The sequence below is a fragment of the Artemia franciscana genome, chromosome 17, assembly GCF_032884065.1.
Source record: "Artemia franciscana chromosome 17, ASM3288406v1, whole genome shotgun sequence".
NCBI classification, from domain to species: Eukaryota; Metazoa; Arthropoda; class Branchiopoda; order Anostraca; family Artemiidae; genus Artemia; species Artemia franciscana.
Window position 1 is genome coordinate 26,132,448 of NC_088879.1, and position 14,299 is coordinate 26,146,746.

Sequence of the window (14,299 nt, forward strand, 5' to 3'; positions counted from 1 at the left end):
GGTATGGAATCTGATATTTTAGTCGAAGCATTTTGAATCGCTCCAAGTATGCACCCTTTAAAATATATCAGATTTATCGCTGATGTGAATCTAGCACCCATGCAAAGCTTACAGCCAAAGTACTGCACGGTAGATATATCGAAAAAATTTAATGTGCCAACCATGCATGTAAGCGCCTAAAAAAGAGGCTTTACATGAAGCAAAAAGAAAACACCGGATACAGGAGTCTTCTTAGTGGTAAAAAGAAAAAAAAAAGTGACTTTGCAAAAAAACGTAATTGCACACACAACCAAAGAAAAATGTGTCAAAGACCTTGTAAATAAGCTGAAAGCGATACCATTCCACTTCTTACGCGGTGATCACAGACAATGCCCAGAATGCTGCAAATTGGCAGGAAATTTTTTTGAATTCAGCGAAGGAAGTGCCCCAAGCAATATTTTCCTTAATCATGTGCATTCAGCCTTTGACACTTCAACTAGAAGAGCTCAATTTCTCATCGGAAACAATGCTAGCAACCTTGCAGAGTATTTTATGAGCATAGTTGTAAGCTTATCGGGGGAAAGACATAATGATGGCAAAGAGCTAAGTTTATTTGTTGACAAACCAGTTGATTCACAGCTTTTACAGAAAGACATTTCCGTTTGATAGCTGTGACGAGATTCTTGGATTCTTAATTGCAACTTATTAAATACTACGCATTGCGACAGAAAAACTACAATGATAATTTGTATACCAAAGGACCGAGCTTCACTCGGTGATTATTGTTTGTTTAATAAGATTATTCGTAATAAGATAACTGTTTGTTTTTCGATATATATATATAAAAAAAATAAAAAATTAGATAGGTCAAAACATGGAAAAATTTGTTTTAAGCCTTAGTTAACTTTGAAAAAAAAAAAACATTTTCCATACGAATACCGTCACAAATACCCAGATATCCAATACCCTAGTCCGTTTACTCTCTACAGCAAAAAAAATTGAAGTTCCTTTGTGAAAGAGATAGAAAAAACTGTTTTTCTTTTCACCGAGCAAAGCTCGGTCCACTGGCACCACAATTTGATTGTCAGCAAAAATAAGTTATTCCAAAAAGAAATTCAAAAGAGAGTATCAACTTAGTTTTCTCTTATGGAAAATAAGAAATAATTCCCTTTTTTCTTTTTCAGTAAGAGGAATTTTTAGCTGACCTAAAACAGAAGAACTACAAGCATAGAAATGTGGTTCAAAGCAAGCATTGAAAACTAAATATTTATTATATTCCTATAACAATTAGCACCCTTTCATAAAAAAACCTAAATCAAGATATCGTAATAGCCAATGCCACACCTTGCGCCATCAATATTTCCTCACAAAGTATACAAGAACAGATGGCGCAAATTTTGAAATCAGAGGCGAAAGAAAACACGGATACGGGACCCAGAGATCGAATCACGCTGCAGGAATGCACTGCAGGGCCAACGCAGGGACCTTAGTGGTCAAGAAGCGTCGTTAATTCTTAAATAATAATAAACGGATGCAGCATCAAGATCAAAACACTGTACTCAAAAAGCTAGATATATATTTTTTTTATGAAAATTGTGGTGTTGGCTTCAAGGTTAGGGTATGATGCCCCTGTTCCTAAATAAATTAATTAGTTAACCAGCATGGTAAATAAGCTAATACAGTCTGTTATTGTAAACCGGCTATAATAAATTTTCCCGCAGATGAGAAACACTTCAAACGTTCAAAAACAAATTTCTGAAAAGGTACATGTTTACACCTTTGGATACAAAGACAACTACAAAACAATGAAAATGACAAGGATTTTGTGTTCTAAACATTAAATATCATTCATTTATGGTGACAGATAAAATAAAAAATGAAGGAATCATTTAAACGGAGGTACAGATTGTTTTAGAGGGATACAGGGGGAGGTCAATGATCAAGGATTCCTGACTAGGGGGAGGGGGACACGAAAACATTTAAAAGGAAATTTTTCACAGTTCTACCAATGTGTAAATTGTTTATGAGGCTCCTTTCAATTGCTTACGGGGAAAGGGATCTTTATGTTATCTTTATTGAAAAAAAACTAAATTGCCCCTACACCTAGATACTAAAATACATTTTGCCCCCCCCCCCTCCAGATTTCAGCCACCAGATTGTCACCACTGAATGCCATTTTAGCCCATATTCGGGTTCTGGAGATAAAAACTACGGGGTATGCTGAGATAACAGCGTTACTTGCAAAAACAGCTTGTTTTCAAATATTCTTGAAAACTAGGAGAAAACCATTTAATTTGTATTACTTAGGTTTTACTTAAAACTGTAAACTAGAAAAGAATAATCAAGACACAAACTTATACTAATAGCATCATTATACTAATTTAATATCAACACATTCAATTTGTACTATGTCATGCAAGTTCTCTTTCATGCAAAATCTCTTCAAAACTAATCATGCGGTATGCAAACAAGATAGTACAATTCTCAAATATTAGCTCTCCTTTATTATTTTTTTTTATCTTTTTTTAAATTGTCATTTTTTTATCAAAACTTTTAAAGAACGTATAACCTTCTAGCCTAAAAATTTAATTAAACGTTAAATTAATAGACTTAGTGAAGTACAAACCAGACTTCCCCCATAAAAATAACTTTTTTTTTACTCTACTGTGTATAACTTTTACTGTGATGAAAGAAAAAAAACAAACAATTTTATAGAAGGGTTAAGTAGCAGATCAAAATCATCCCATAAAATAATGACGAAACGGAAGATGAAGAAACAGATATCAAACTCTGTAACCACTGTCTTAATAATCGCCACCTATTTCATACTTTCTCACGAATGTGGCGTTAAAATCCAACTTCAACTCAGCAAACAAATCATTAAAATTTCCAGGAGGACAAACTCAAAGTAGAAAGCGAAGAAAGACAAAGAAATAATGTAATGCTAGAGCTTGAAACATTGCGGTCATTGATGATTCAATTTGAAACCCAGTTTGTGCTTTGTTGAATTCATTCAATGACTTCATTGGAGTTCATTTTTCAGCGTTCACTAGAGTTATATTCTTATGAAGTGATATTGCTCTGTCGTACAGTCACCCATTAGATGTTACCTTCATTTTTTTCCATCAAAATACCAATGATCTAAAACCACACACTATCTACACTTTTGAAAATAGACATGTTCCACGCTGATAGATGACATGTATCATGTAGAAAGACCTAATTCCTTAAAAAGGGAAGGGGTATAATTTTCCAACGATTTTGGGTAGTTTTTTTCCTTTTCGGAAGAACACGGATCCTTCTGACCTATCTAAAAAAAGGAGATAGCCCCCCCCCCTGTCACATTTCAAGTTAATATAATTCTTTATTCCGTATTTTGTTAAGATCCTGCTCTTTTTAACAATTTTGTGAAGGTTTTATCACTTTGACTATTTTTAATTAAACTGAAAACATCTCTTAAATTCGAGTACAATGGATCAATCGATTCATTTGATAAATCATTGTCTAATTTGTTCGTCAAGATGTTTGGAAATTTCCTAGAATTGTTCACTTCCGGATAATCGCGAAATCGACGTATTATGGAGAAATAAAAGTTGTAGAACAAAATATTGAAGAGATCACGATCTGGAGAATCTAGAAAGTCCAAACTTGGCTTATCTTTTCCAAAAAGAAATTCATCATCACCCCGACCCCCTAAAGTATAATTATAGTTTTTAAGGTCTCTCAAAACTATTATTTGTTAGTTTTTAAGGTCTCTCATAAACTATTATTTGTTAATGTAGTATTAAAAATTGCGTCATCGCCACCCCAACATCTGGAAAGTCATTCTTTAGTTTTTAGCTCTTTTAAATTATCATAATGTCTTTTTGTATTTTATTTCTGCGATCTGTTTTATTATTTTATTACTTCTATTATATTTACAACATTTTGTTTATCAGAAGAGCTTATCTATAACATAACACATAAAAAATATCACGCACAGCCGGAGTATCATGGCCTGGTTTATCTTTCATGGAACAGCCCATTTGAACAACGTGTAGGGTCGCTTTATTTTCCCATAATGTAAGATATTTTTTTGTAGCTTATTGTTCATAACAATTCTGCGCTGTAGTTGCGATGGCAAAAAAAGAACAAATAAAGTTTGGTATTCAAACGTTAAATAATGATTGAAATTGGTCTTGGTACTATGGACGTCCGAGGTTTGCAGATATGCTTTGCTTTTAAGTGCAAATCCGCCTTATAGAGCCTACAAAAAAAAAAAAAAAAACGGTAAAGAAATCGCAGGTGCGCAAAGCAAACCAATTAGGTACGTCTCAATGACTCGTACAACGCGATACAAAGCGTGTATAGGCAAATAAAGAAAAAAAAATAATCGAATCATGCAAAATTGACAGTTGAGAGTAAAACTGGTGATTCGGGACAAAGAGAACAGTAAAGACATTCGGGATGAATAAACTCATACTCATAAACGACATGAATTGTTTAACACCGGAGAATAGTCCTCTAGTGGGCGTGGTAGGCGACGTAATGCTACTCGTAGATGAAGTATCATAGGATAACGTAGGGGATCTGTCGGCATATCGACCAGAGGTCCAACATCGGTCGTAGGGGCGTACTGTTGGTGATTTGCTTTTACGTGAGAACCAGCCTTCCTCCGACACTTGCCTTCTCCAAACTAAAAACTTTATTAGAGCCGCGAAAACATTAAGCCGTTAGTACAGTAATAGTAGAAGAGATGAAATCAAAACGATTTTTTTTTTGCAAATAATGCACTGTCATCAGTTTAAAGTTGGGGATGAAAAACCTTTCTACCAGGGACTTAAAAAAAAGAAAAGTTTAAGATATAGAGCAAATAGATTACAACATAATTTGAAGGTAAGTAAAGCTCGAGAATGAGATTAATTGCGAATATTGGAATACACAGAAATCTGGACCTAGGCGGTGGATTAAAATTTGTGTTGTCAACAGAATAACGCTTCAACCTAGGGAACGAAAAAAGAACTTCCATCGGGAACAAACAAGAAAAAGAGAAAAAAAATACTTGTATTTTGATCGCCGAAAGGATTCGATTGTATGCATAAACAAAACGAACTAATACATTAAAATAGGCTAATTCAAACCAAAGCAGTTCCAACAACTATTATCCGTTTAATCATATTATGTCGCAATAGTGCTGAAACAACTATTCCAGGCTTGGCTATAGTTACTTGTTGACAATGTGGTGATAGGAAGATCCTAATATTTTAATTCTAATTCTTTTGCAGTGCCATCAACTGTTTTTTTTCTTCTGACGAATAGATTATCAAAATGAATAAATAATACGTAAAAACAGAACAAATTAAATAGCGAAAGCATTGATTAAAAAAAATCAATGCGAGCGAAGAGACAATACGTGAAGGACAAATTTATGCCCTTACGACAGATCCTCACAAATGGCATTCGTCAGTAAAAAGACTTGTTGGAAAAACGACACCCACTGACTTAAGGGTATTGAGAGAAGATGGTACCTTATTATCGGCTACGGAAATGAGCTCCTTTTTTGTTGGCATCTGTACCAGCTTTCCGTCAATCACCAGTTCAGAAATCGAGTCTCTGCTGAAGTAGGGATTGATAATGTAGACGAAATTTCCGAGTTTCCCGTTAACAAGGAACTTTGGAAGCTGAATTGGAACTGTGCTTCCTACCCTGGCGAGATTCTTTTAAAGTTGTTACGTTAATTTGCTATTTTCCTTGCCAAGTCACTTTCCTCCATTATTAGCCAGTGTTTCCAAGAGCAGGTGCTCTTTAGTGCTTGGAAGAGAGGGGACGTTTGCGTCATACCCAAAGTGAAGGGTTCCAATCTTGCGACCAACTCCGACATAACTCAATACCTCCGAACCTGTCTAAGGCGACAGAAACGTTTATGTACCACGAGCTTATGTCACAGGTTTCTCCTTCTCTTCATCCATATCAGTACGGATGCATGAAAGGAAGCAGCACAACTGATTACTTAGTGAGAATGTATCACCTTATTGTCGAGTGGCTTGACCGAGGAAGTGCGATTGTCAATCCTCTCCTAGTGGATTACCGAAAAACCTTTGACCTTATTCGCCATTTCATAGCTGTGACAAATGTATGCGTAACGGTTACAAACAAGCATATTTCCCTTTTATTGATCGATTTTTTGCAAGACCGTTTTCAGTGCGTCTACAGCCTTTTCCTGAAAACACCAACTCCGAATGGGCTGAGTTCACGTGTGGTGCTCCACAAGGCACGAAACTTGGTGCTGTTGTTTTTAGCAGTTATAAACTTTGTCTTTTCGGAGTTTGAGGACAAGTTTAAGTACGTAGACGATTCGTCAGTTATTCTGAAATATCTCATTGAAAACTCCGAGGCAGTTCCCCAATTCAGTGATACAATAATGAGCAGCTTCAGAGACTAATGTACTACCACAGCCTTCAAATCAGCAAAAGAAAAACCAAAATCCTTCGCTTTAATCCTCTTAAGAGGAACTTTGTCAGTCCTCCTCCACGGCGCCCTAGTGTATCTTTGGCTGTAATTCTTAGTGTCACATTTAGCGTTGACTGCTCGTTTAGTACTCATGTTGATACAATCACTAAAAAGGCAAATGGTGCCATGCGTACCCTTATCTTATTACGTCGTTTCGGTTCTTCTGTCCCAGCTTAAGACGGCTTTCTGTGTCCTAATTCTCGAGTATGTTTGCCCTGTATGGGGCCCTCAAGTCACAACACAAGTAACCTAAGCGATCACCTTGAGTGACTACAAAAAAAAAGAGCCTTCAACTTGAGTGACTACAAAAAAAAGAGCCTTTAACAAATAGGTGAAAAACGAGGATTTTATCAGCCAGTAGAAAAACATGAAAAACAAGCAAATATTTCGACAAGGACCTCCGCCAAGTCGTCCTCAGTGCTCAAAAAAAAAGAGGAAAAAAAGAAACAGAGAAGAAACAACAGCAAAATCTAACCTTTTTAAGTGAACTGCACGAGAGGAAAAAAGACACTGAGGACGACTAGGCGGAAGTCCTTGTCGAAATATTTGCTTGTTTGTCATGTTTTGCTACTGGCTGATAAAATCCTCGTTTTTCACCTATTTGTTTTTTCTCTTTTCATTTATTATTTCCTTTCTTTGTTTTTATACGTCATGCACAGCCAGTATGGTCTCAGAACGTATTTAAGAGCCTTTAAAGTTATTCTTTCAGGCACATTTGTAAGTTATGAATCGGTATTATCTGTCCTACAACTACCGCCCCTACACGAACGTCGTTTGGATTTGATCTGCAAATTTGGCCTATTTCTTCTTAAATAAATACATAATATTCATATATATACATAATATACATAATAAACGTAATATACAAATAAACATAAAATAAACACAAGATCAGCTAAAAAAAATATATTTTTTTTTTCCTTACTTTTCGAAGAATTGTTCTTCTAATGCTAAAAAAAAAAAAAAAAAAAAAAAAACACTACTATTACTATCCAGCCACAACTATTGCTGACAGGCCATCACAACACGAATTCGCCTGAGGCCAACACTGAACAAAATTCGATATTTTATTCACCATATTTACCAAGGATCGCTACTCCACGAGGGAAAAGGCCTTATGGCAGGCAAGTTTGTACTGCAGTCCCCAGAATTTCCAGGCGTAGCTTCAGGTGGAGGGGAGATAAGACGATTTTTAATATGAAATAAGGTCAATGTTGAATGTTACTATTTAGATTGTTGCCCCAACCTCGCGTGCTGAACTTGTAAAGAATTATCGAGTTTTATTTTATTATCATATATAAGGTTTGTAGTCCCAGGCACAATGCTTAAATGAAGACGAGGGTATGCACAGAATTTTGTCAAAGGAGAACGTGTTTTTTTTCAATAAAAGAGTGGGGTTACGAAAGGTTTTCAGCCTTTTGGTCTTCCAATGATGTACAACGATTATTTTTTCCTAAAGACAAGCAATAAGTCCCAGCTTTATTCGGTTTTAGCAAATGGCTTCTTGGTTTTCTAATGATTGTGCTGAGGTCATTTACCCCTGCTGTCATATTTTTTTAGCATAATATGTTGTCTTCATTTGAAGCAAATAATTACCCTTGAACTAGAAGATGGACAATTCTTTGATCGGTTAAAGCTTTCCGTTTACATTTCCGCAGCTGAAAAAACACACACACAATTCGAAAAAAAAAATACAATAAAACAACGGACATACAAAAAAAACGTAAACACTCATTAAACAAGATTTTAGCCCAAAGATCAAAACTGAGTTTTGATCTGTGGACACATTTTTTTTTTTTTTTTCAATGGCTTGTCAGTCGAAGATCGAAAAATGAACAAACATAAAGGAAGGGCAGTGTGAAAATGATAAGCGCTACGAGCTGTGCTTGAAAAGTTCTATTCCTATATTTTACATGCACAATTTGCATATTAAATAAATAATCTGATTTTGATAAATACGAGCTCAAATGTAGACCGACTTTTCGTGGGTTGCTTAGGGACCATTGTTTTGGTATTTATGTTTGTTTTTGTTTTGTTTTTTTGCGAGAGCAACACTGGTTTTTTTTTTCTAGCACCCCGATTTCAGCTTATTCCTAGAAAGTGGTAAGGGAATAAGCTCTGTGGTTTTTACGGAAAATGTGGACCTTAGGCTGGATTGATGAATATGACTTTGCATTATTGCATTTGCATTGGAAAGCTTCGTAGAACTTGCCTGGGGCCAAAAATGATAGTTTTTGCTTGTCCTTGAGCCAGAGCCTATAGTGTGTGAAGTAAAGTGGAGTTTTATAGCCTATGTCAGAGAGAACTATCTGAAGCTATCCAGTCAAGCTTTCATTTCATCAAACCGTGTTTCTGCTTTCGAGTGGAAAGCTCCGTTCTAGCAGGCAAGCAGGCAGGCACTAGTTTCAAATTATAGATGGACTAAAATCTATAAATGTTAAATATATGAGGCAGTTACCGGGCCCCATAGCCAATATATCTTCTTTGAGTGATAAAAAGAAAAATTTACAGAAGCAAAAAAGTGGCATTTTCCCACGGGTCTGAAAGTGCTGCCATCTATTGTTTCTACCTATTTCTGTTCGTGATTTCAGCTGAGTTTATCATTCGGTTTTTCGCACTTGGGATTACGGTAGAGAAATGGTATCAGATGTGCCTCTTAAACTTTAAAATTCTCTCATTGGTAAAGAAATTAGAGTTTATCCTTTGCTCCTTTCTAAGTGATGACGTTAGAAACTTGACCTACGGCAAAAATATCAACTTTGAACAAAGACGGATAGATTTTTTTTTCGACGGCAGTTGATAGCTCTTGATGAGCTGATCAAAGCATATGTCATCCATTTTTTGGTAGAAAAATTCCCTCATGAGATATATCAATTTGAAAGTCTAAAGGGGTTGACAACTTCAGTAGTAAGGCACATACTGAAACCAAAAACGGACCGATACCAATTGTGAGACATATAGGGGAGTTTTAAGCAACAGTCGGCTGTTAGCTCATAATCATTTTCGACAATGAGGGGTTCGCAACTTTTGCTAGTTAGTGTACCTATTATTCGTTTCCGGTGTATTTGATGTTAAGACCAATTTGGTTCAAGTGGTAAGACATGTAGGGGACTTATTTATTTTAAGATCCTTACAGATTAACAACTTCAGCGTTTAATCGAAGCGAGGAAACAAAACCAAAGTGCTGCTCTCGCAACACTTTGCTCGGCGAAGTCGAACAAACGTTGCCGCAGCACCCACGTTGCCCATATAACGTAGATCTTTTTTTTTTTTTTTTTTTTTTTTTTTTTTTTTTTTTTTTTTTTTTTTTTTTTTTTTTTTGTTAAAGTAGGGAAATAGTACATAATAGTGTTGTCACATAGGATTAGTAAAGTACAGGGTCTCAACTGATGAATTTTTTTTGCTTGTTTTTTAGGGGAGTCCATTGATAAGTGATTTATTTTGTAGTTTCCAGAATGGCAGCACAAGCCATAAGGCTTTTTGGCAAATTTTTCTTTTTTTGTATTGTTTTTTTTTTTTTAAATAAATTATCTCTCTCTCCCTAAAAAAATAGGGATAAATCCCTTGAATAATTAGTGATAACTCACAAAAACAATACTGGATGTGGTCACATATTCAGTGACCGTCATCAGAGTATTTAGAGTATTTCTACTGATGACAGTCACTGCATGCGTGACAGAAGTATCCTGTTGTGTTTTTTTTTTGCAAAATTTATCACTGTTTATTAAAAAGATTTATCCTTACTTGGACTTTTATTTATCGCCATGGAAAGACTGTGGTCTTCGAAATTATCTAATCCGATTTTGAAAGAATTCTTAGTTATACTACTCCCTAAATTATTATATGAATCAAGAAATGAATTGCAAAGGAAAACATGTAAATTGTAGAGCGATTTGGAAGTAGCAAAAATGGGTATTTTAGTACATAATTAAATTAAAAACAAATAAGTTTTTTTCAACTGAAAGTAAGGAGGAACGTTAAAACTTCAACGAACAAAAATTATTACGTATATGAAGGGGGTTTCCTCCTCCTCGCTCTATACGCTAAAATATTTTAGTACTGTTAAAAAAAATTGTTATTGTTCTAATTAAATGACCTTGTGTTTCAGAAGTCGTTCTTAAAGGATTGCGAAAAAAAAATAAAAAAAAATCAAACTTTAGCTTAAAGAGCGAGTTGTTGAGGAGGGTAAACCTCTTCATGTATGTAATAATTTGTTTGTTTTAAGTTTAAATGTTGCTCCTTACTTTCAGTTGAATATTTTTTTTTAATTATCTCTAATCGTTTTTAAATAATGCCAGCAAATCTGGCCCCACCTCCACGGAGAAGCCCCCTCCCCAGGAAACATCCTCTAGACAATTCAATCCAGGTAAAATAAAAATTTACCCCAAAAATTACCCTTAACATCTTTACGCGTAAAATAGAGACGGAAAAGAGAAAGCAAGACACACAAAAAGAATTGTGCAGAGGAATTCTGGCAAACTTCCCCAGAATATAAAAGTATAAAATATCCCCTGACAAGTTCACCCCCTGAAAACTTCCCTTGCCATGGAAAGTTCCCCGTGGAAAAACCCCCAGCCGAAAATTCGTTCCCCACCCGAAATGCACGCATATTTCCCAATAACAAATACTATGCGTAAACAATGGGCAAATTTTATAACTTAATAAAGACCTATCCCCTGGGGTTGTGAGGGGAGGGGGGTTATGTTATATCCAAAGGCATAGTTATTGGGTTTTTTCAACTATGATGAACAAAATGAATATCTCAAAATTTTGATCGGACGATTTTTCGAAAAAAGGGGCGGGGAAGAGGGTCTAGTTGCCCTCTAATCTTTTTGGTTACTTAAAAAAGGCACTAGAACTTTTGATTTCTGTTCAAATGAGCACTCTCGTATATTCTAGGACCACTGGGTCGACAAGACCACCCCTGAAAAAAAACAAAACAACAACAACAACAAATAAACATGCATCTGTGATGTTTCCTCCATTAAAAACAGAAAATTCCAGTTTTACAGATAAGAGGTTGAAACCTCTGAAATAAGGTTCCCTGATATGCAGAATCTGATGGTGTGATTTCCAGTATGATTCTTGAACTTTTAGGGGGTGCTCCCCTCTTTTTCGAAAAACAGTCAAATTTTCCTGTTTAAAATTGCCATTGATATGTAACACTAAACTTAATGAAAGTTATATATTTGGAATCAGCATGATCAGCCTATTACTTTTGATATATCTATTGGTATCAAGGTCCATTTTTTAGAGTTTCGGCTAATACTGAGCTGCGCCGCTCCTTACAGTTCGTAACCATGAACTGTTTGGTACATTGGCACTTTTTTTCAAAATGAATAGAAGATTAATATACAGCTTTTAGGCACAGTAGGACGGAAAATCTATAGTAAAACTGTGAAAAAATTTTCAAAAGAGACTTACCACTCTGATTCACTTCTTCTGCAGATACAGTCCGAAGGGGACTAACAGTTGAAGGCATAACAGACCTATACGACGGTTTAGTTGGTGGCCCTAACTTCAGATCTAATCGATTCCTTAGTCGATCACCATCAATATGAGAAGCAGTTCGGGAATACGAAGGATTCCGCATGCTATAAAAGATCAATATATTAGTAGGAGAGAGATACGGGAAAAAAAAAATGGTCAAACTACAAAAAAATGTATACAGAAATTATTTTTGCATCACTTTGTTTAGAAAAGAGAGCTCTGCAACATATCAAAAATCTAAATCTCCATCACGTTACCAAATTACCTTTCGTATAGTTTTTCTCTCTTTTTTCCCCAGAATCCGACAATAAGGAACCATGAAAAGAAAAGCAGCATGTTGATGGTTTCCTTTTCAAGATATGATTGTATTTGAGTGAATACAACATAAACATCACCTTTTATCGTCTTATTTTGGATTTTTAAAGTTAAAAAAAACATTAAAGAAAACAAAAAAAATACGCAAGTGACCTACGTTCATAGGGTGTTTTTCGAAGATAAAACACAAATTTTTGATTCATTTTCACCATTTATAACAAATAACTATTTCCGATTAGGTATCTATTCCTAAAGACCTTTGTAAAGCCCCTTCTGATATTCAGTTTCTGCTACAACCATGCACTGATCTTATACGCCCTTTTCGAACTTGTGCTCAGCATTGCAGAGCCATCTATCCGCAAAAAAACTGCAACAGATGGAAAATATTTTGGAGTCTGAGCAGATATTTAAAGACAGGTACGTTTTTTTTCTTTTTTAGTCTTGTCATTGTTTTCGTTACGTAACTACTACGGAACAGAAATGAATTGAAAGAAGGAAACGCGGAAAGGAAAGCGACTTATCGCTCTTCCGACCTCTTTTTTCGACACGTACTTTGTCAACGCCATCTACCTAACGAAACTTAAGCAGACCCAACATGTCGCTGAATGCAGCACATTAGACACAGCTGCGCTAAACTAACATTCTTTACTGGAAAAGAGAGTACTATCGCCCACCAAAAAGCCATCTGTCACTTTTGCAGAAGTGATTGTACCCTTTTACTTTTTAGTAGAAGTGAGAGTACTATTGCCCGCAAAAAAAGTCACTGGTCACGTTTGATTTATGCCGAAAGGAGCTAATGAGAGCTATCTTTGGGGGAGCTTGTGGTCGATTTTATTGGGACTTGGCTGCAGATTGTCTGATCCAGATCGTGATTTTTCTTGTAAAGTATTCACTGACAGTCTATTAATTCCCAGTTCTCTCTTCTAGATGGCAGACTCTACCGACGCTTATGTCCCTTGTGTGAGCGACCGATAGACACCTCAGAATCGTCGGTATTGGCAGAGAAAGGAGCTACAGCGATTAACGAAACTAGCAAAACGCGAAATACTAGCATCTCCATCCAGGAAGGGAACCGAGTTCATGTTGCTTACAGAAAAACTTTCAGAAACAAAATATACCTGTCAAAAATTGAGAAGGATAGAAGACGAACCTTGTCAGGAAAGACAGACGCAGAAAAAGTGGTATTGCGATCACGGACTACCAGTTTCAATTCCCAAGAGTATTGCTTTTTCCACGCTACAGGGATAAATGTCAACACTAACCACAGAAAAGGCCATGAGTTGTACAAGGTCCAAGACTTAGAAGAGAGTATAAAGGCAGTGTGCAAAAGCCGAGGGGATGACTGGGCAAATTACATTTTCCACCGAACATGTAAAGTGTCGGACCTGCTCGCAGTTGACGCCATTTACCATGCAGCCTGTTCTTCTATGTTTCGATCAAAGAGGAGCATTCAAACCACACTTACGACGCAAGAACTCCCTGGATAACCGGAGGATACAGAGTAAAATAAAAAAAAAACGTCCAAAAAGGGGAAGGCCAGGACACGATGAAAGATACCAGGCGTTTTTGAGGCTGGTCGATTTTTCGAAGAAATGACGACGAACAATTTACTGTCAGTGAACTTGTTGCGAAAATGGGAAAGTTTTGAACGGAACAGGCCTTGAACCGTACTGTAACAAGTACTTGAAGAGCAAGCTCCTAGAATATTTCTAAGACCAGCTGGTATTTGCAACAGTTGACGGGAAGGCTGACGTGGTGACATTCAAAGAAAAAGCATCCAAGAGACTCCAGAATTTTTATTGCTTCGAAATAGCTGATGACGATGGGAGTGAGAAAATCAAGCTTATTAGAGCAGCAGCAAAAATTCTCGAGAGTGGCATCAAATGACTGCCAGCACAGAAGGAATCATTTATGACAGCAAAGCTGTTATCTTCTGGAGAACAGCGGGAAGATTCTCTACCTGGTAGGCTGATGATGTTCCTAGATGAACTGTTTGTTGGAATCAATATTTCCTTCAAAGTGCAAG

The 14,299-nt window shown here is 36.2% G+C and overlaps 1 protein-coding gene across 6 annotated transcripts in view; it reads right to left on the minus strand.

The window, feature by feature from the left end:
- LOC136038070 (unconventional myosin-IXAa-like) overlaps positions 1-14,299 on the minus strand; it is a 266,020-nt gene that overhangs the window by 73,885 nt on the left and 177,836 nt on the right. For 4 of the 6 annotated variants that reach the window (XM_065721055.1, XM_065721050.1, XM_065721051.1 and 1 more), the window contains 2 exons: positions 11,893-12,062; positions 4,442-4,654 (listed from right to left, as the gene is read on the minus strand). In XM_065721055.1, coding sequence (XP_065577127.1) covers positions 4,442-4,654; positions 11,893-12,062 — 383 coding nt within the window. The remainder of the gene's footprint in view (positions 1-4,441; positions 4,655-11,892; positions 12,063-14,299) is intronic. The other 2 variants (XM_065721054.1, XM_065721056.1) reach the window with 1 other exon arrangement.